This window comes from Taudactylus pleione, unplaced genomic scaffold (genome assembly GCF_031769625.1).
Source record: "Taudactylus pleione unplaced genomic scaffold, aTauple2 ptg000041l, whole genome shotgun sequence".
Taxonomy (NCBI): domain Eukaryota; kingdom Metazoa; phylum Chordata; class Amphibia; order Anura; family Myobatrachidae; genus Taudactylus; species Taudactylus pleione.
Genome location: NW_028284443.1, coordinates 66,815,252 through 66,834,684, shown reverse-complemented (window position 1 = coordinate 66,834,684; position 19,433 = coordinate 66,815,252). Strand labels below are relative to the sequence as shown.

The window sequence follows — 19,433 nt, the reverse complement described above, 5'->3', positions numbered from 1 at the left end:
AAATTAATCAGGATTTAAGAGTTTAAAATGGTGACTTAACAAGGCAATAGTGTTCTTAAAAGTTGTATGTCCAGCAAGTCATTTGTAATGACTAACCCACTTTTATAAACATTTACCACTAGGAAGGGAATTCAATTAGGAGCGAATACATTCGCCCTTCGGAATCTGCGCGGCAGCTGCCGCATTTTACGGCAGCGGGATCTTGCTCAAAAGGGTTCGCTACCCCATAGGGTAGCGAGCATTTTTGAGCAAATCAGGCATTCGGCTGACCGTGAGAAGGGTGCGAGAAGGGCTGCCGTTGCCGGCGTTTAAACGCTGTATCAACTGCAATTCGCACCCTTCACCTGCGATTGAATTCCCCCCTAGGACTCATGTTGCATGAAACATGGTTCCTAAATTTTGCTTGCATTATTCAATAATGGGGTGGACAATAGGGCTGCCAGATTATCCCTTTACTAAGTCACACATTTGTAATACACAGGTTCAGTACAACCAGTGAAATGCAGCCCAAAGAACCTGTGTAATTCAACGGATCCCTTATTAAATTGATAATCTGATAACCCTAGGGTGGGATCACATCTGTAACAACGCAAACTGTACTTGACACCATAATCTAAGGCGGTTATGCAAACTTGAGGTTGATTTGTTTTCTACATAAACTTATGCAGAGGGAATGTATGGACAACTGAAATTTCAAGAAGCACATTTTTATAGACCCCACTGATTATAATGAAAAAAAAAAAATCAAGTATTGTATGTATAGGAACAATGTGAATGCAGACTGCTAAAAAAAAAAAACCCTCAATGAAATATCATACTGTACCTTTTCCTGATAAAAAGATCAGGAAGCATGTCTCGCGTTCTAAAATTCTTAAGGCACGACATCTATAAAAAGAAAAAACTTTTTAAATACAAAACATTTATATTACTCATAAACTTAGTCTAAAATCTAGCATCAATTTGCTATTTAGAGATATGTATCAAAGAATTTATCAACCAACAATGAGTTATTTTAAAATAAATTTAGGTAATTGATTTGATAAAAATAAAATCTTCTCTCTCTACTTAAAAGTAATTTTAAATAATTCTCAAGGCTTAATTTAATGGTGCAAAGACACCGCTTTGCACTGCTATCATGGTAAAGTCTCCAATACAGTTCATAAAGAATTTCTGAGAAATTTTAAGACAAAATGTTTGAAGTCCAGTCCTGAATGAATTACTAAAACACAGTACATTCATTTTATTCTAAAGTGGACCTGTCATCAAAAATTAACTTTTATCAATGTCTTCTTAACTAAAAAGCAAACATTAAGTATACATTAAATTTGAAATGGTTCTTCGCTACTATAGAATATGAATGTCAACCAGATTAAAAACCAAATACAGAAGTCCTCTACTGTACCTTGGACAAAAAAAGAAGTTTATTTACAGATTCAAAGCATTTATTTATTTGTAAGATATTTTAAGAGAGGAGGTGACAGGTCCACTTTATCCGTTACTGATAAATATCAAGTACATATATTGTTAAACACAATAACACAATTAAACACATTATTACTTACCAATAGCTGTATTTTTCTTGTTTCAAGACCACCCAGGCGGGAGAACTTCATTCAGTGTCCATCAGTGTAAACATTTATGCCTCTCAGAGCAGTTAGTAAGTAACCATATAAAGACAATGCACTTTCCATATAAAACAATTTTGCATGTTACGTTAGATGTTTAATTTGACATGACAGCATGAAATATTTAACATGTGAAGTGATGAGGTTGTAGCAACTGGAATGGTTAAATTTTTTTTCTCTCTTTTTTTTTTTTTGCCTCTTTTTTTTTTTTTAATTTAACCCAGATTATTTGCCAAAGCTCTCCATTATCATTATTGTTGTTGCTGTCTCTTGGACCACTCCATTTTCTTTATTTTTCTTTTTGTCATATTAAAGTCACAAGGACTTATATGCAAAGCAGTTTTACAATGTTATTAAAACCCATACGTAAAATACGTACACAAATTAAACTGAACAAAAAGGCTACTACATAGTAAAGCCTACGCATAACACTATGTATGTTTTATACATAACAATTGAGATTCCTGTTTAGTATGCCTCTATGTATGTCTGAAAGCATTCATAGATTTTAAAGAAAATTCTGTAATCAGGAAAACAAAACTTGCATTTTACAAGTTCCCTAAATTACAAACGAAACCAAAAATTGTACATCCAGTATAGATGTGTGTAATAAAACCATTGCATATGTGTCAATAATGATGCATTGTGCAATCATTTACTGAAATGTGACAACAGAAGGCTTTCATGTCTTTAGCTTTCCAAACCAAGTGTCCACTACATCTTTTCACACAGCAATGCAGGAAAACATCCCATGGAAAAGTGCTTTAGGTGATCTTGGTAACAGTCCAGGCATTTACAGCTTAATCATCAGGCAAAATGAATCATCTTCTCCAAGATCGCGACTCATTATCCTCCTCCTCTTCATCGTCATCCTGCAGCAAAGAGTCATCCACAATTGTGTCTTCCTGCAACTAGGAAAAAAAAATACATTTCGTTTGTAAAATAAAAGAAAAAAAGAATCAAATTGGCCAAATGTTAATAAACTTAATTTTAAGTGATATTGCTGAGACCAGACTGAAAGCATACACAGATATGTAACTACAGATCAGCGTTTTTCAACCACTGTGCTGTGGCACACTAGTGTGCAGCGAGCATTTGTCAAGTGTGCAGCGAGCTCATTGCAGTCAGAGCTGACTTTACTTGTAGTGCGGGGCTCTTCAGGGAGGCTCAGGAGCACCCATGTCGAGAAGCGGCGTGACATAGGTCACAAATGCCATGCGACACGTCCGTTTGCACACTGCTCCAAGGCTCTGCACTGTGTGCTCAGTCACTGAGTGTGACTGAGCTACCCCAGCCGATGAAGGACAGGATAGGGAGGACAGTGAGCCTTCTCAGCTGGTTATTTTATTTTTTCTTTGGGGGCCAATGTCTGTTCTTTTTCCTGTGGGGGGGCAATTTGTGAGTGGTTGTTCCCGTGAGGGACTGATGGTGTGCCTTAGCAATTTTAAAATCTTGTTGGGTGTGCCACGACCTGAAAAAGGTTGAAAATTCACTGCTATATATGAACCTTAAGTTTTGTTATTATTAATCGGCAGTACGAATTTTGCATAAAGCTTATCCAAAATTCTTCCTGCATAAGCAGACATAAATCGGCTACATATAAAGCTTCAGAGCATTCAGGTATTGTACAATATGTGCAAAGGCTTTCTTTCTAACAAGACATCTTTTACCAATACAGGAGCTCCTGGTTTTCATTAGTGGGCATAGCTTAAAAAACTAAATGATTTGGACTACTGAAGAAGCAGAGCAGCAGCTGGTTTACCAAAACTAATCTATAAAACAATGATTACTGTACTAAGTCGTTTCATCATTGACACCAATAAAATAAAAAAAATTAAAAAGTCAGGCTCCCGTTTAGCTGATAGCGAGGGTGATTTCTCGAAATTATTCCCAGCTTCAGAATACTTTATTTTCTGGGTTGGGGAACCGCCTCCTTATGAAGGATCAGCAATCACTGTAATGGACGCAAGTGATGTAAGTAACAGACACATACACAAACATTTACTCTACTAAAAATACTCACTTCTTCCTCTTCTTGTTCAGCCTCTTCTACCTCTGTGCTACTTGTATTTGTTATTGGTTTATTCCAAGCTAATTTTAAATCCTGTCCTTTGAAATGGGCTCCATGGATGGCAGCCTAAAATAAAAAAAAAAAAAAAACACCACAGACAAGGCTGTGAAACATTCCTTTAAGTCATGAATTTAATTCACAATCAAAACAACAAGTACATGGGCTTACAGAGACACAAATCGGAGGGTAGGACCTATGTGGACTGATCCATATTTGACAAATTCTAGTTTCCGTATGAAGAAAGGCAGTTTATAATTTACCCTGTTATTTTACCATTTGCAGATGTAAACAAGCGGATTGTGTGAATGCTACACTGGCAAAATTACTCTTTTCATCAAAACGGATTTCATTAATATATAAAATCCTTATTTTGAGTTAAAAGTATTTGTGGTGGTTTTTTATGAGAAGAGAAACCGAAAAGGAATCATTTCAGTGACCTATAGCAGTTGAAAAGACAAATAACCTTTGAAGAACAGACTCCATAATTGAAAATGGAAAAGATCTAGTGCTAAAATACTGAAGTCTTGCTTGGTGCCAGCTGCACAGAGTGGCTGCTTTGGAAATTGTATGCTCAAATTAAAGTAACATGAAGCAGCATAAATCAGTGTTAGCAACATACCCAAATAACTGGGACAGTCACCCAAGATTTATAGTACAATCCTAAAGTACAGAATAATGTGAAATGTAGAAACAATTACATGTTCCATGACATCTGAACATGAATTGTGTGATATTGAAGTCCTCAGGTATAAATTTTAAATCTGTACATATAAATTTATTATACATTTAAAGGATTCTAAACTCATTACTATGCAGCTCATGAGTCTTCTGTTCATGGTCTAATAATAATGTCACACAAGTCAAATTTTTTAAAAGTATTTTTACGTGACATTTCAGATAAGAAATTTTTTTATCTTTAGGGGAAAAGGCTTCAAACAAGGAATCAGTCTCCGCGTATTCTGTCATGACCTCTCAGCCAACAAGCAGAAATAATGCAGAAATTATAGAAAGGATCATTGATGGCAGGCCTAACAAAAATATTCTTAGGAACAGTCCTTAAGGTCCTTTTGTCCAGTCACTATCATTTATGATTACAAAGCAATACAGACTTTTTCTACAAGTAGTTTTAATAAAGCTAAGATTTATATAATACGTATGCAGTTTGCTTATGAATATGGCTAAGAATATAGATGTTGTTATATGACTAGTTGTTTCAGGTGAATAAATGAGGGATAAAGTCAGACAAACTTTCATAAACAACTGCAACATGTAAACTTACAGCCTCAGCTTGTCCTCTGGTCTTAAAGGTAATAATTGCATGGAGAGAAGTGTCATCTATTTGGCAGTCTTCAATTTCACCAAATTGCTTTAGTAATAAAAAACAAAAGAAAATATTGAAATGACCAGCAAGAAACATAAGTATATACATTATAAATAAGATTTGACAATGACAAATTGTCTCATTGGAGAAAGTGCCATTTATATGAAGAACTTAAAAGACTCGCATAAAGCGACAAGTTTCTGTAGCTGCTGTGCACAGATTGATGTTAAATTCAAGATCTAGTCTAAATATGTAGTTTTTTTAAACAGTAAAAGAAAACAGGACTTTTGTATTTGCGTTACATGATTTTCTCCAAGTCCGCTAGAACCATTGGGAACAGAGGCTCAGACAGGAAAATTGGGCATTTTAGGAAATCTTACAAAAAAAACAAACCACAAATCCACACCAGTAACTTCTTTGTCAAATCCTCTATAAATAAATCTAAGAGGAAGGATAACAATGGTAAGCATAAAGTAACCGGCTCCTTACAGTGCTGAGTGTTCATGTCATGCACCATATCATCAACACCCTCGCTTCCTAGGAGTCCTAGTCGAGGTACAAGGAATCTTTAAGGTCAGAATCATCAGCCATTCACTTTCCTCCCGAGAACAAAAGTCAGAGTCTGATCCCTCCCATACTGTACCACTGTAGAATTCTGAAGCTTTGGGACTTCGTTATAGTAGGTAGATTCTAAAATAGTCTCCAAGGATAAAGAAATGCTCACTGAGTCGTGGACTTGTTTGGCCAGACTATGAGCAGAATGCAGCTCCTCCGTGGGTATAGGAAGGCAAGTTGAAAGTCCCTATCCATACATTGCCCTCCTGAATACGTTACCTAAAATTGTCATGGAGTAGATGGAAGGATTAACCTCAATGCTCACTCCTATGGGACATACCATGAGCTAAGTAAGCACTGCAAAAGCCTGGACTAGAGATTTAGCCCAAGCTGGTTCTCCCAGGTCAGTTGTGCATCCCCAAGCCCCTTGACTTGTATGTTGTACTTACAATGCCAGCCCACAACTGTATGCAAAGTAATTTTGTTTAGCAGTTTAAACACAAAAAATATATACGTATCACTACGTTTAGCTGTGGAAAAACTCCCTTTATCTTGCAGTACAGATCGTGCCAAAGAGCCCCTTTTAGAGTGCCACAGATTTTGCATCTTAGTTCACTTCTAGTGTACTAAGTGCCTAGGATTAGTGTTTTGGTGCGGCTAAGATGCAAAATTGAGGAAAAAGTAGCACAATGAAGGAAAAAGGCTAAAAACAAGCCCAATACAAGTGGCCAGTGCCATCCATCGTTATTCATAATCTGTGACTTTCTACCAATTCCTATGCACAATGTCTGGTGATTGGAGATCAGATTTCTCAGCAAGCTTAAAAATCTTTTGACAAGACCATACAGCCAAGATTGGATGAAACCAGAGATCTTGTGAGCATACACACTCTACCAATGTTTGACCAACTGGTTGGTCTGAGGTTGGATCGAATAAGAATTAGACAAGTGTGTACCCAGCTTTAGGCTGCAAGTGGGAAGGTTTAAGATTAGGCTACGGGAAGCAAGATTAGGCTTAGACACAAGGGGGAGTATTAGAGTTAGCGATACTCACCTCCGGAAGACCATAAGCAAACCGCCGGACCCAAAAGACATCCCTGGAGCCATCAAATATGCCGTTCCAGGAAAGTCACCACTAGACCAACAGGGACATTTTGTTGACATTCTAATCATGTCATCAGTATCGTCAGGATGAATGTCATTGTAATCCATGTAAACATTGCGAGCATGTAGACATGTTGAATGTCAACAAAATATACTACACCCTCTAGTACAGTAAGAGCAAAGAAAGACTCAATTTAAGAAAAAGCAGCAAAAATATGTAATCTGTAAAAAGGCAAGACAGGTAAAATACAAGTGACCTGCGCTCATGCATCATTATGCGTCATCTGCGACTTTATACTAGTTCCTTTGCAGCAAAAAAAAGAATCCTTAGAATCTAGAACACTTTATATGAACCAATGCAAATTGAGGAAAAATAGCAAAATGTAGAAAAAGGTGCACAGCATGGGAATCGTGTCAGGGATCTCGCTCCTTATGGCGCAAAAAGGACAGGTGCATGAGGACACATTTATATATAAACTAAATGTCCAATAAATCGCATTGGCTTCCTATCAATATAAATCCTATGCAGTGGTGGGGTTTTTTTTTTTTTTTTTTTTATTGCACTGTCCTCCTCAATGAATTTGAAGATTGCTCTACTCACAAATCCAAATAGCAGACAGCTGGATTGAATTCTCCCTACTCCTATGCTGCTGAAAAATAGTCAAAGATAAGTGCCAAATGTCCTGGTCATATGAAAGTACCAAGATTTTCTACAGAACATATTATGAATTCCCAGGAAAGTGAATCTTGGTAATTGACAATTACTATATAAATTTATACAACAAAATGTTGGGAACATCCCACAACAGCCGATGCATTTTATGTACTCTTGAAGGTGTGATAGTGAATAGAACAGAAAAACAAATTATACACACAGACAGAATCTCCATATGTAGGACCCACTACTGAACTAACAGTGATGCTATATGGGGGCAGAAGTGCTTCAAATCTATTGTATTGAGTAAATTGTAACCCTATTCACTACTACGGACAAGTCCTGTGGATATAAATTAAACTGCAGATGAGTCAGGGTTATCCCCTACTGGGGGAAATTTAAGAAAACTTATTTACATTACCTAAATGATTCTGAATACTGGTGGGGACTGCTGCAAGCGTGCTGCCAAAGCGCATATTCACACCAACGTCACATCAGTAAAGATAAATGAAAAATATGGGGTCCCTCTATCTCCACCACCAGGGTACCTAGAAAGATGGGAGTTCCCACATTTGGAAGAGGGGAATCACCATACAATGTTACCCAGTGCTAGGTTAAACATATGTTTTACGTATACACCCAATTTTGCTCATGTACATGTGAGGGAACCAACATTTGAAAGAGAAGACCCTCCTCCAATATTACCCAGCGCTACAGAAGAACTGTGTTTCCATAGAGGAGAGGAGTGCACAATATGCCTAAACTTTCCCATACTGGTTCACACACACATGGGGGAACCATCATCACATGGTGATCATCATATGATGACTTAAACCGCACACACACACAAAACCACTTTCAATAGGGGGAGGAGGTGGGGGTGTCCTAAAGCCCAAATCTACTACATATTGCATTATTCTAGTTTAAAAAAAATATGCCTTGTTGGGCTGCAATATTATCCCTGCACATGGTTAGCGTTCAAATATAGACCAAACATTTGCAAAAAAAAAAATAAAAATACATTTTCAAGTGTAGATTTGTTTATGAAAACCTGCACATAGAATCCTGCTTGTTATAATTTCTGAACGGTCAATTAGTGCCGAAACAAAAAAAACAAGGTATTTGTTGGCCATTTTAGTTAGATTTTATTTGCATGTGTCATAATGAGCAAAGACTACCGTTATTTTCTGAAAATATAAAGTTTTCTGAGTAAAACAAGGTATAAGTTGTGTGGGCACTGCATCAAAAATATTTGATGTTGAAATGAGATGAACGTAAACGTGGAAAAATCTCAGCTCCCTCGGGAAAAAACCCTCAGCAGCAAAGGGGAAAAAGTTATACAAACCTTCCATGACAATACAGTAAATGAGCAGCCAAAACATATAGATTCCCGACCAATTAGAAAGGTTGAAAGTTTTCGTATGGGAGGGGGAAACAAAACTGAACTGTGGTTATATGAGATGTGCTGTAATTAGTGCTGAAAAACGGTTTCCACTTCAAAGCAAATACGAGTGGGCAACCATTATTCCTGTTAACCTTTATTTATAGCATAAAAAATCCGTACCATAGAAGGGAGAAGAAAAACCATTACACAGATGACAGATTGCAGCAGGTCTGTAACCTGCAGGAACATCTAAACCTAGCTTAGAAACTAGATTAATGATTATACTAAGCCAAAGGTTCAACAGACAATGTAGACCACAGGTTCTCAAACTCTGTCCTCAGGACCACAAACAGTGCATATTTTCCAGGTCTCCTCACAGAATCACAAGTGATATAATTAGTACCATCTGTGGAACTTTTAAAATGTGTCAGTGAGTAATGAATACACCTGTGCACCTGCTGGGTGACTTGAAAAACATAACCTGTGTGGGGTCCTGAGGACAGTTTGAGAACCTCTGATGTAGACAATAGTGAACCAACTATTAGGAATTGCTTAAACCAAGAGGCACAAAAAGATCTGTTTGTTTTTTTGACAAGACTTATTACAATAAACTGAATCCCAAACACATGATACAGGGATGGCAAATCTACATAGTCTAGATAGACCGTCAATAAAAGCGACACCAGAAGGTCGACAGTGTCAAAAGGTCAACACATGGTTTTTTCGTGATTTTAGAGTTAGGTTTCGGCACTTGGCGGAAGGTTAGGCTGCGGAAGGGGAACCTAAGTTAGGCACCAGGGGGAGGGTTAGGATACCAAAAAAAAAAAAAAAAAGTGTTGACGTTAGTTCATGTTTACCATTTAACAGTGAACCATTTGACCCTGTCGACCACTGCATCCAAATACTATAGATCTTTCAATCCACATCCAACAAATGGCCAGAAAAAAAAAAAAATCACAAACCAGGAAATGAATGCAGCCTTGAAATAAGCTCAGTAGACACTTTCCTCACAAAATGCAATGAGCTACACACTGCCAACCCAAAGAGATAGCAGGCCAGAAGTACCAGAACCACTAAAAACAGTGGATGAACAGTCTTTCCTATCATATGCAAATGTCCCATAGTAAGGCACCTGAGTTATGGTGGTGTCCTTAGATACCTGTGAAATGGGAGTATTTATGGGAGGGTCCTATTTAGGTTTGGTTTTAGTCCCCATTTTATTAGCTGGGTCTGTCTTTTGTACTCTTCCCCTGCGGCAAGAGTGTCTGTGAATGGTTGTATCTAGTCTTCCTTTAAGTTCGGGCGTGGCACACGCCAGAGTTGTCCTTTATCACCTGCATTGTTTGCACAGATTTAGCTATTCAAGGTCTGCGGGCAATCCGCGTAATCGACACAATAGCTCTTTACGCAGATGATATGCCGTTTCTGGTGGACACAGGCCCATCTCTAGAGCGTTTGATGGACATTATTAAGGATTTTGGTTGTTCTTCAGGGTTACTAATTGGTCCTAATATTTCCTTTGAATGGCTTCCTGCCTCTTTTCCCTACTCTCTCTTGCTCTCTACAATGGACTCTCTCCATTTTGTCTAATCCTGCTAATTTTGTAGAACTTAATGTGGTGCCCATTACCTCAGCTTTTAAACATAAGATTCACATGTGGCAAAAACATTTGCTCAGTCTATTCAGCCTAAATACCTTTACGTCCTACAGCATTCCCCTGTATTTATTCCTAAAAAAGTTTTCTCCCACATTGATTCTATTCGGTCTTCTTTTGTGTGGGGGGATAAGAGATCTCTAATTGCTCTCTGTACCCTATGCAGATCTAAATCTGCAGGTGGTTTGGTCCTTTCTAACTTACGACTTATTATATGGCATCACAACTGTCGAACTTGGTGACTTGATTGATGGCTGGTAATGATACCAGTCTGGCAGGTTTTATCTGTGAGCAAACAGGGTTCTTTCATCTCTTTTACAGGTTTTACTCTCGGTGAAAAAGTCTCCCCCCTTACTTAAACAGGCTCGACTAGTCTGGCGTTTTGCTCAGGGACTATTTGGGGATGAGGCTATGGATCTGGGTGTCACCCTGTGGTTTAATTGTTGTTTTTCTGAACTGGGTGTGCTGGGATCAGAGTCCTTTTGGACTGCTCTTGTTGTCAACACATTTGGTAATTTGTTTCATAATGGGGCCCTCCACTCCTTTGATCATTTGCGCATGAAGTTTGGCCTTCAACATATGGCCTTCTATAAATACCTTCAGCTTCATCATGCCCTGCACGACCAGTTTTGATCTAATCCTATTTTATTATCACCTTCTCTTCTTAAACTTGCACTCCTCCAATTACCTGTTCTTATTAGGGTCTCCTATCTTTATAGTGATCTTACCTTCTCGTACTTTGCCAGATGCCTTTTTCCACTTAGGAATAAATGGGAATTAAACTCAGGTTCTCTTCAAGATGAGCAATGGTTTCAATTGTCAGTTTCCAACAAATGATTTTATTTTGCACGGGTCCTGCTGCTCGTTTCTATTGCTCAAATTGATATTAATGTTCCAACTAATTGCCCCAAATGTCGAGCATTTGACTGAGTTTTGGCATTTATTATGGGATTGCCCTAGGGTTAATGTCTTACGGATATTAGTATGGTTGTATATGCAATTCACTTTTCCATCATTACCTCCACCAGAAGCAAAACTGTCTATTTGCCTTGAATATTGCAGAATTGTTTAATATAAATATTTATTGTTCTGTTTTAGGCATGTTCACAAAAGTGGCAGGCATTGGTTAATGATACTATTGACCATGAACATTATGTTTATACTAGTCGTAGGGCCCTTCCTAAATTTCACAAGCTGTGGGACAGATGGGTTCTTTCTCCATTGGACCTTCGTAGACCTGCTGGGAATAATTCCTTGCAACCTCTCTTTTTTTTCCGTGTACAGACGTCTCTTTAGTTTGCCCCATTTACTCTCTTTTCAGTTGGTTATTTTCCCTTTACCTCCTATGCACGAGTTGCTTATATGCTGGATCTGTGATTCTGGGTTTGGCTTATTACGGATATGCTTTGCCCACATATTTTGTTGTTTAATGATGTGCTTCTTGCTGGAAACGTCTCTTTTGTACATTTGTTATTTTTTGTTCTGTTTATAACATGTAGAAAAATGTTTTCAATGAAAAAAATTAAAAAACAGTGAAAGAACTAAGCAAATTAAGGGGTCAATCCAATTAGGTGCGAATTGCGAGTTTGTTTCTTGAAACTCGCAGACTCTGCATCGATGCACGCTTCGAGAATTCTCCAATCCAATTGAAAATGCCTATTGCCACTACTCGCAGCGGAGGTTTGCAAATTGACTGTCAAATGAGATTTGAGAGAAGTGCATGAAAAAGTGAGGAGGACCATCCTGGACCCCCCAAAATACATAACCGTATAGAAGGCTGTTTGTGGGCATTAGGAAGGTACTGTAGGTTTTTAAATGGTGTCAAATAGCTGATTTGTGCTTTTAAAAAAAAAAAAAAATGGAAGAAAATTATCAAACTTTATTCATTTAGTCTCAAACGAATTAAATGAAAAAATGCAGAAAAAATTGGAAAAAAGGTGATTTTGGGACACTGAAGGCAGCTTGAAAAAAAATAAATAAAAAAAAAAAAAGATAAAAAAACAATATTTTTGTAATTACATTTTGGGTGCCTAAACAAAAAAGTAGATTTTGGGGTAATTTTTTTTACCTCAAAAAACAGGACATATGGTAAGAACTTACCTTTGTTATCTCTGTTTCTACGAGGTCCATAGGGTCCACAGGGTTGACATTGGGGTATAGATGGATCTGGATCCACGGGCACCACGCAGTTAAAGCTTTTGCTGCTCCCAGGATACACTGGGTCCATCCTCCTCTATACCCCGCCCCCGAGCCACAGGCACCTCAGTTGGTAAGCAGCCAAGGCCGGAGGAGGAGACTAAACAGAGAGAAGACTGGAACATACAAGAAACCATACTCACAGAAATGAGACACGGAAAACCGGTGACCAGCCACACAGCCCATATGAAGCCAGGTGCGTCAGGGCGGGCGCCCTGTGGACCCTATGAACTTCGTAGAAACAGAGATAACAAAGGTAAGTTCTTACCATATCTCCTGTTTTATACTTTTAGGTTCCATAGGGGGTCCACAGGGTTGACCTTGGGGATGTCCCAAAGCAGTCCAACTAAGGGCGGGGACGCTCCTGTGCTGAAAGGAGAATCTGGCGCCCGAAGGATGCATCCTGAGAGGCGAAGGTGTCAAACGCATAGAACCTCAAAAATGTCTGAATAGAAGACCAGGTGGCCGCCTTACACAGCTGAACAGCAGATGCGCCACGGCTAGCAGCCCACGACCGAGTAGAATAAGCCTTAATAGAGGCAGGAACTGGCAAAACCTCCTGTGCATAAGCCTCACAAATAACAAAACGAAGCCAAGGGGCCAAAGTCTGTTTGGAAGCAGGCCAACCCCTCTTGTGAAAACCAAAGAGGACAAACAAAGAATCTGACTTCCGAAAGGAACTAGTCCGGTCCACATAGACATGGAGAGCACGGACCACATCCAAAGAAGCATCACCAACCGAGAGGTCAGGAGGCTGAAAGGCTGGTACAACAATTTCCTAATTAATGTGGAACTTAGAAACCACTTTAGGCAGAAAACCTGGACGAGTGCGAAGCACCGTCCTGTCTTGGTGAAAAACCAGAAAAGGAGGGCGAAAGGAAAGCGCCCCCAATTCAGACACCCTCCTGGCCGAAGCAATTGCCAGGAGAAAAACTGTTTTAACAGTCATCCATTTGAGCTCTACCGACTCAAGAGGCTCAAAAGGAGGACCCTATAGGGCCCAAAGTACCACCGCCAAATCCCAAGGAGCCACTGGGGGCACAAAGGGAGACTGAATCCGGAGAACCCCCTGAAAAAAGGTGCGAACAAGTGGCTATTCTATGCTGAAACCACACAGATAGTGCACACACATGAACCTTCAAAGAGGCTAGACGTAAGCCCAGGTCTAAACTAGACTGAAGGAACGCCAACACCCTAGAAACATGAAACGCCTGAGGATCGTAGTTTCTGGTCTCGCACCACTGGAAATAAGTGTGCCACACTCTGTGGTAGATTCTGGCGGAAGCAAGCTTGCACACCTGCAGCATAGTGCTGATGACTGAGCTGGAAAAATCCCGGGACCTTAAGACGGACGTCTCAAGAGCCACGCCGTCAAAGAGACAACCCAGATCCGGGTAAAAGCAGGGCCCCTGCGACAACAGGTCCCGACTTTGAGGCAGAGGGAACAAAGCGTCGATAAAGAGGCTCCGAAAATCGGAGTACCAAGGACGTCTGGGCCAAGCCAAAGCCACCAGCAGAAGCGTGCCCCCGTCCTGTTTGAATTTCCGTAGGACCCGAGGCAGCATAGATATCAGAGGGAATAAGTACGCCAGTTGAAATGTCGATTTCATTGACAGCGCGTCCACCAGGCTTGCGCCGACGTCTCTTGTCCTGGACCCGTACACAGGCAGTTTGTGATTGTGACGGGAGGCCATGAGGTCCACCTCCGGCAGTCCCCACCTGTTCACGAGTAGTTGAAATACCTCTGGATGAAGCGACCATTCCCCGGGAAGCACGTCGTGATAGCTGAGGAAGTCTGCCTCCCAATTGAGGACTCTTGGGATGAAGACTGCTGAGATGGCCGGAATGTGGCACTCCACCCAAGACAGGATGCGTGACACTTCTGACATCGCTGCTTGACTGAGAGTCCCTCCTTGATGGTTGATGTACTCCACCGTGGTGGCGTTGTCGGACTGAACTTGCACGGTCCTTCCTTGAAGAATGGTGACGGACAACTGGTAGGCCCTGTACACAGCACGAAGTTCCAGGATGTTGATGGGAAGAACCGCTTCCTCCGCCGTCCAACGGCCTTGAAGTGAAAGCGGACCCGGTACTGCCCCCCAACCCCGAAGACTAGCATCCGTCGTGAGCAGAACTCAGTCAGAGATCCAAAAGGGGCGACCCATGGTAAGATGTGATGTCTGAAGCCACCAAGCTAGAGACAGGTGCACCTCTAAGGACAACACCAGCATCTGAGTCCTGATCCTGTGAGGCAACCCATTCCATTTAGATAGAATCAGCCCCTGCAGGGGCCTGGAATGAAACTGGGCATATTCCACCATGTCAAATGTGAACACCATGGACCCCAGAACTCTCATTGCTGAGTGAACAGACACTCGACAACTCACCAGGCAACTGCGCACCAGCAGTTGCAAGGAAGAAATTTTCTCTGGAGTCAGAAACATCCTTTGCTGACGAGAATCCAACAGGGCTCCCAGGTGAACCATCCATTGTGAAGGAATCCGGGAGGACTTTTTCCAATTTATCAGCCACCCGTGTGCTTGCAGACAAACGATCATCAGGTGGAGATGTTGCAGAAGCACCTCCGGAGAGCTTGCCAGCAACAGGAGGTCGTCCAGATACGGCAGAAGCCGTATACCCTGGAAAGGCCAAAGGGCAGAACCTGGAATTGGTAGTGGAGTTGTCTTACAGCAAACCTCAGATACCGCTGGTGTGAAGACGCTATAGGAACATAAAGGTAAGCGTCCTGGATATCCAGGGAGACCATGTAATCCCCTGGTTCCATAGCCAGGATGATGGAACGCAAAGTTTCCATCCTGAACCTGGGCACTGAGTAACTTGTTCAGCGACATCAAATTGAGGATAGACCGATGAGACCCATTGGGTTTCCGCACCAGAAAAAGAGAATAATAGTAACCCGTCCCGCGTTGTGTAGGCGGAACGGGAACAATGACCCCTGCTTTCAGCAAGGACTCTATTGCTTCCTGAATCTGCAAGGCCTTGGTCCTGTCGTGAGAAAGACTCGTGCAGAAGAACTGATGGGGAGGCCTGTGACGAAAGGAGAGGGTCATCCCCGAGAGACCACTTTTCGAACCCAGGCATCCGTGGCGGTGTTGTACCAGCACTGGGCGAATTGAAGAAGTCGGCCCCCCACTCTGGGATCCTCCAGAGGGAGGCCCGTCCCATCAGGCAGAAGGTTTATCCTCCGGCTTGAAAGAAGGGCGCCGAGCACTCAATGCTTGCTTCTTAGGCTTAGGGGCGGTCTCGGTCGCGGGAAGGACTGTCCTTTGGACTTACCCTGGGTACGAAAGGACCGAAATGCAGAAGTTCTCACCTTAGAAGGTGCCGCAGCCGAAGGGAGGAAAGCCGACTTAAGACTTAGCCAGAGTATCCACGATTTTGTCCAGGTCTGGACCAAATAACTCCCCATTAAAGGGTAAGGCCTCCAGGCCCTTCATGGAATCCGCATCCGCCCTTCAAGAACGCAGCCACAAAGACCGGCAAGCAGACACTGCTGCTGCCGATACCCTAGAAGTGAGCAGACTGGCATCCAAAGACGCTTCCCCGATATAGGAAGAAGTCATCCCTCATATGTCCCACTAAAGCTCTCTGTATTTCCGGAGCATCGTCTGGAAAGGTATCTTCCAGTGCACTGGCCCAGCTCTCAATGGCTTTAGCCACCCAGGAGATGGCCATGGACGGACGGACGGACCACCCCTGAGAGAGAATAAATTGACTGTAAACAAGTCTCCACTTTCCTGTCCATGGAATCCTTCAGGGATGAGATGGATGGCAAAGGCAAGGTAGCGCTTTTGATTATGCGAGTGACATAAAAATCTACCGCAGACAGGGTTTCCCACTTCCTGTAATGACCCGCAGGAAACGGATAGTTAGCCGCCAAACGTTTCGAACCTCTTACTAGGCAACTGCCAGGCCTCCGCCATATGATCTGTCAGCTGGTCAGATAGGGGAAAAACAGTTGAAGCCACCTTTGCCTATTTGAAATTAAGTTACTTTGATTAAGGAGCTGGTGCGTCATCCTCTATATTAAGAATGGCCGGCACCGCCCGAACCAATTCTGGTACATTAATGGAAGACTTAGTGTCAACCTCCCGGACTAGGGAATCCAAGTCAGAGTCCTTAAGCAACTCCCCATCATCTGAGGACTCTGATAATTGCGCAGCCTGGGATAACATAGCAGGGCGCTTAGATGCCTTTTATAGATTGGAAGGCCGAAGTTGAAGCCGCCAAACTTTGGACTGAACTGGAGAGTACTTCCACCCACGGTGGTTGAGCCGCCTGAGGGGAACCCTGAAAGGGAATATCAAACTGTTGCGTCACCAGGGGAGACTGCATATACATAGGCAACACCGCATATTGACTAACAGTCTGAGACCCAGGGGGAGACTGCAATGACTGCGGTATACCCGGGGAATGAGGGATGGCTGGTTGGGTCAACTCCCTAAGGGGGACAGCGGGCAGGACCGCCAGACTGTCCACAATGGAAGCCAGCACCTGGGAAAACACCGCCCAAGGAGGGTCCTGCGCCATTGGAAGGTTAGAGGGACCAGGTAACTGCTGGCACCGCACACACAGCCCATCCTGTGATAAATCCTCCTTATTTACTCCTGCAATGCAGCGTCTGCAGGAGAACAACGTAGGAGCCGTGGAGCGTTCAACCTCATCAGACATGATAAAATATAGATTTATATCACAATAGGGAAAGATCATTGTTTGACTCCTGCACACCCACAAAGTATGCAGCACAACAGCCCACCGATATGGCACTGAGCAGCACACAAAAGTATGTGACCAACCTCACCAATACGTGATTTATTTAAGTGAGGTCCTGAGAGACGCCCTTCCCCCACACACCTGCCTGGCCGTAGGAGAAGGAAAGGGATAGATATAAGCTGACAGGAAGTAGAAAAATTAGCACAGACAGGAAGCACTAGCAAAAGTCACATACAATGCAGAAAAGTTAATACTCACTGCACCTTTCACTACAATCAACCTGCCCAGATTCAGTGTCTGGGAGGGCTGTAGTGCTGTGTTCACTGTCCTTTAGCAGGGGAGAGGTACACAGGGGGACCGGTCCACGCACCGCCTGGGAGATCTGCGTTGCTGCCTGTGAGAAGATGGCCGCCGGAGACCTCAGAGGAGGAGTGGCCGCAGGAGGAGAGCAGCTCAGCATCGCCAGACCAGAGTAGCAAGGCGCGCTGGGCTGAGGTAGGAGCCGCTAGACAGGGAAGGCTGCCTCCCCTGGCTAGCAATTAACCCCAGGGTTGCCGGTTCCCGCTGCCGGCATATCACCCTGGTGGTCTAGCAGTCACGCGGGGTATGCCTCCTCAGAAGGGGAGCCCGCCGCCGCTGCTAGCACCTCCGGTCTGTCCCCAGAGACCGGAGGCAGCCTACTGACCCGCGGCTTGCCTGTTCCCAGGTGCTTCCGGCTGCAGTCGTGGGAGTCCCCATAGCCCGGCTAGTACAGACTCTGGGGTCCCGCCGCGATCCCCAGATCTGTACTGGCGTCGCGGCACCAGCGGGGTGTAGGAGCGGCAGCATGGATGTCCTATGGACAGTCCAATGCTGCTGCTCTGAAGAGTCTTCAAACAAAAATAATTAAATAGAAAACTTCAAATTAACCCTGCGCCAAGGTTGACCCGACTCCGGCCGGGCACCAACTAAAACTGAGGTGCCTGTGGTTTCGGGGTATAGAGGAGGATGGACCCAGTGCATCCTGGGAGCAGCAAAAGCTTTAACTGCGTGGTGCCAGTGGATCCAGATCCAGCTATACCCCAATGTCAACCCTGTGGAACCTGAAGTAGAAATTAAGTGATTATTGGACTAATTAAGCTAATTGGAAACTTCCAATTGCCTAATTAGTCAGAGGGGGTGTCCAAGGGTTTCAGCACAGCGTCCCGACATTTTAACCTTAAAATAAAGATTTTCCTTTCCATCTCCCACCCTCAGGGAGGCGTGAATGTAAAGCTGCAAATTCAGTCTGACTGATTCAGTGCGAGTTGCTAATTGGATTGCAAAATTAATTCGCTATGCGAATTCGTAGAAAAAATAGCAACTCGCACCTCCCAATTGGTACCTAATTGCATTGACCCCTAAGACTGAAAGTGCTTTGAATTTTTTCATTTGGTGTAAAACAAGTGCTTTCACTATTATCTATTGCAGACCATTAACCCAATTAGAAATTATTAACCTCTTTTCTTTAGACTAAACCCAATACATACACACGTTTGTGTTGCAATCAATTGAAGAGTTAGAAATGATACTTCCATTAAACAATCCACATGAGAAATGCTTGACTACAGTATGACATTTCAGATAGACACTAGCATTACTTACCGCAAAGTGAGGAAGAAGATCTTCCCTGTCACCTTCAACAAATCCAAAGATCTCCAGAGCTCGTGGACGATGGTCTACCACAGCATGAACTGGTACACCTCGACCCCTACCCCTGCCTCTGCCGCGTGACATCCCTCTTCCTCTCATTCGTGCTCCTCTTCCCTGTCCATTAGAGAGAATACCACGCTTTGCAGCCTGGAAAGAATAAATAAAAACAAAATATAATACAAACAGCGAGTTTGAGACCCCAATAGAGTAAATCAAATAATTTACAACAGTAGAGCATCTCATGTCTGATCACACTGCGTGTCCAACTAGTGGGTGGGATACAGCAGCAGAACATGCAAGGATCCACTCCTGTCAGCAAACAGAAAACGGAGGCAACAGCAGGCACAAGCTCAACGAAAGTGGTCAGTTCAAGATAGGACAAATGTTGCCTGGTTGGATCAGTCTCAAATTGGACCTCAACATGCAGATGGTAGGGCCATAACTTTACGTAAACTAAAATAAAT

At 42.5% G+C, this 19,433-nt stretch overlaps 1 protein-coding gene across 3 annotated transcripts in view; it reads right to left on the bottom strand.

Moving 5' to 3' along the window:
* The window catches only part of RBM26 (RNA binding motif protein 26), a 157,744-nt gene that overhangs the window by 3,819 nt on the left and 134,492 nt on the right, over positions 1-19,433 (bottom strand). For 2 of the 3 annotated variants that reach the window (XM_088459054.1, XM_088459073.1), the window contains 5 exons: positions 18,922-19,116; positions 4,976-5,062; positions 3,649-3,762; positions 1,563-2,536; positions 824-885 (listed from right to left, as the gene is read on the bottom strand). In XM_088459054.1, the coding sequence (XP_088315180.1) occupies positions 2,447-2,536; positions 3,649-3,762; positions 4,976-5,062; positions 18,922-19,116 (486 nt within the window). In that variant the 3' untranslated portion in view covers positions 824-885; positions 1,563-2,446. Of the gene's footprint in view, positions 1-823; positions 886-1,058; positions 2,537-3,648; positions 3,763-4,975; positions 5,063-18,921; positions 19,117-19,433 lie in introns of those variants that run through there. The other variant, XM_088459059.1, reaches the window with a different exon arrangement.